Source organism: Echinops telfairi, unplaced genomic scaffold, assembly GCF_000313985.2.
Source record: "Echinops telfairi isolate 266 unplaced genomic scaffold, ASM31398v2 ScPeMD7_9;HRSCAF=40, whole genome shotgun sequence".
NCBI lineage: Eukaryota > Metazoa > Chordata > Mammalia > Afrosoricida > Tenrecidae > Echinops > Echinops telfairi.
The window spans coordinates 69120820-69122746 of NW_022103906.1; the positions used below are offsets into that span (position 1 = coordinate 69120820).

A 1927-nucleotide genomic window follows, 5' to 3' on the forward strand; every position below is an offset into this window, starting at 1 on the left:
TTATGTTTTAAAGTAAAAGATGGCTTAGTTTTTATTTTACCCTTGGGTGTAATGAATACTTACGAGTATCAGTGTTGGGAAATTGTGTGACTTTCAAATTGCTTTGTAATAAATCCCTAAATTATAGGACTAGATTAGATATACCACTAAAATATCAATACTTTTCTAATGAATTGTTATATTTAATTTTATAATTACCTTATTTGGTTGGCAAGAATAATTCAAGGATCTAAATTAACCAATATGAACATATTCTCAAAATAAATATCATACCTACTCAGCTTCTCAAGTTTTGATGTTATAGCCTTTCTTATTTTTCTATATTTTCTGGATGTGAAGAGGGGCTTTTTAGACTGAATATGTTTATCTCTTCAAATCTCAGGTGATTTTGACAAAAAATTAGATAATTTTGGAGCAAAGGCAGTTTAACAAAGTATTGAAATATAATTTCAGTATTTTCAATATCTTTAGAGAATACATGTATATGGAAGCATATAAGATGTATAAAAAAGTCCAGGCATTATAGTAACATAATATTTTAGCTTTCAAATAATAATCAGTAGCTGCTATATATGTAACGAAATCTGGAAAAATCAATGCAAATCTTCAGGAAAATGAACTTTTAAGTTATAAACCATCAGGAGTTTATAGAATTTTTTTAAACCAGTATGATAAGGATAAATCAGAGTTGTGAAGTATTTTTAAAAGGTTATGTTTAATATCATTTTTTATGTATACATATATTGAAATGTTTACATTAAAATCATTTATCTGTTTAATGGATTTATTTATTTTAATTGTTAAAATGTGTTTATTAATGTGTAACTGGTTAAGAAAGCACACCGTTCTCTCCACCCCAACCTTCCAGTAATCTTTTTTCCCCACTGAGTTTAGAGAATATTTTGCAATAGAGCACATAGCTTACTTAGTAGACCCAGGTAAGTTTATGAATAAAAATTTAGTATATTAGTTTACTAAGATTATAAGCTCTGGAATAAAACATCTTAGTTTCAATTTAGCTGTGTGACTTTAGGCAACTTATTACTCGTTTCTTTTTCTGTAGCAAGTATAGAATTGTAAGGATCACTCAACTTTAAATATAATTAAAATAGTATCTGGCTTCTGATAAATATGCTATAAATATTAGTAATCAGTACTATTATTAGCAATATACTTAATTTCAGATAGTAATCATGAGTATAATTAATTTTAATAGATTTATTAGCATGTAATCCACATCATATAATTCAATTGTTCAGTCATTAAGAGTTGTGCAGTCATCTTCAACAATCAATTTTAGAATATTTTCCTCTTTCATGTAGTCATTCTTGTTACTGCCTCATTTACCTCCAACTTCCCCTGTTATACCCCTACATAATTATTAACCCATTAACTGTATCTATAGATTTACCTATCTTGCATTTCATATCCAGAGAAGCAAACAAAACATAAACAAGAAACTACTAAAAAAAACAACAATGACAAAATAAAAGAGGAAAACCTCAATTGAAAAGTAACCAGAAATATTAAAAACTGGAACAAATTGGGTGTTACGTTTTAACCTAACTACAGCTACCATAATTGACATTATAATGCTCTCGGTCTGATAGCAAAGCTGTTCACATTCGTAAACTATGGTCAGAGAGGAAACACCAGAGGCTTAATCCACGCGGGGACCCTACAGATGTTCTTATTCTCGTTTATTAAATGCTATCAAAAGTGTTATGTTTAAGTTACCTACCTAGAAAGCCAATGAAAATAAATATAATGTTAAACATTCGAAACTTCAGTGCTATAGATCTAATAGTTCATGTTACCATTTTGTCATGTGTATGCGTGTTTAACTTAAGAAATTAATTACAGTGATGTTTCCTTGTCTGAATGACTTGTAATTTTACAGGTTGTGCAAATCCACTTGGGGTCACTG

General features: G+C 28.7%; 1 protein-coding gene across 1 annotated transcript in view; it reads left to right on the forward strand.

Moving 5' to 3' along the window:
- The window catches only part of FBXO8 (F-box protein 8), a 30975-nt gene that overhangs the window by 1821 nt on the left and 27227 nt on the right, over positions 1–1927 (forward strand). Inside the window, exon 2 of the mRNA XM_013004134.3 lies at positions 1901–1927. Coding sequence (XP_012859588.1) covers positions 1901–1927 — 27 coding nt within the window. The remainder of the gene's footprint in view (positions 1–1900) is intronic.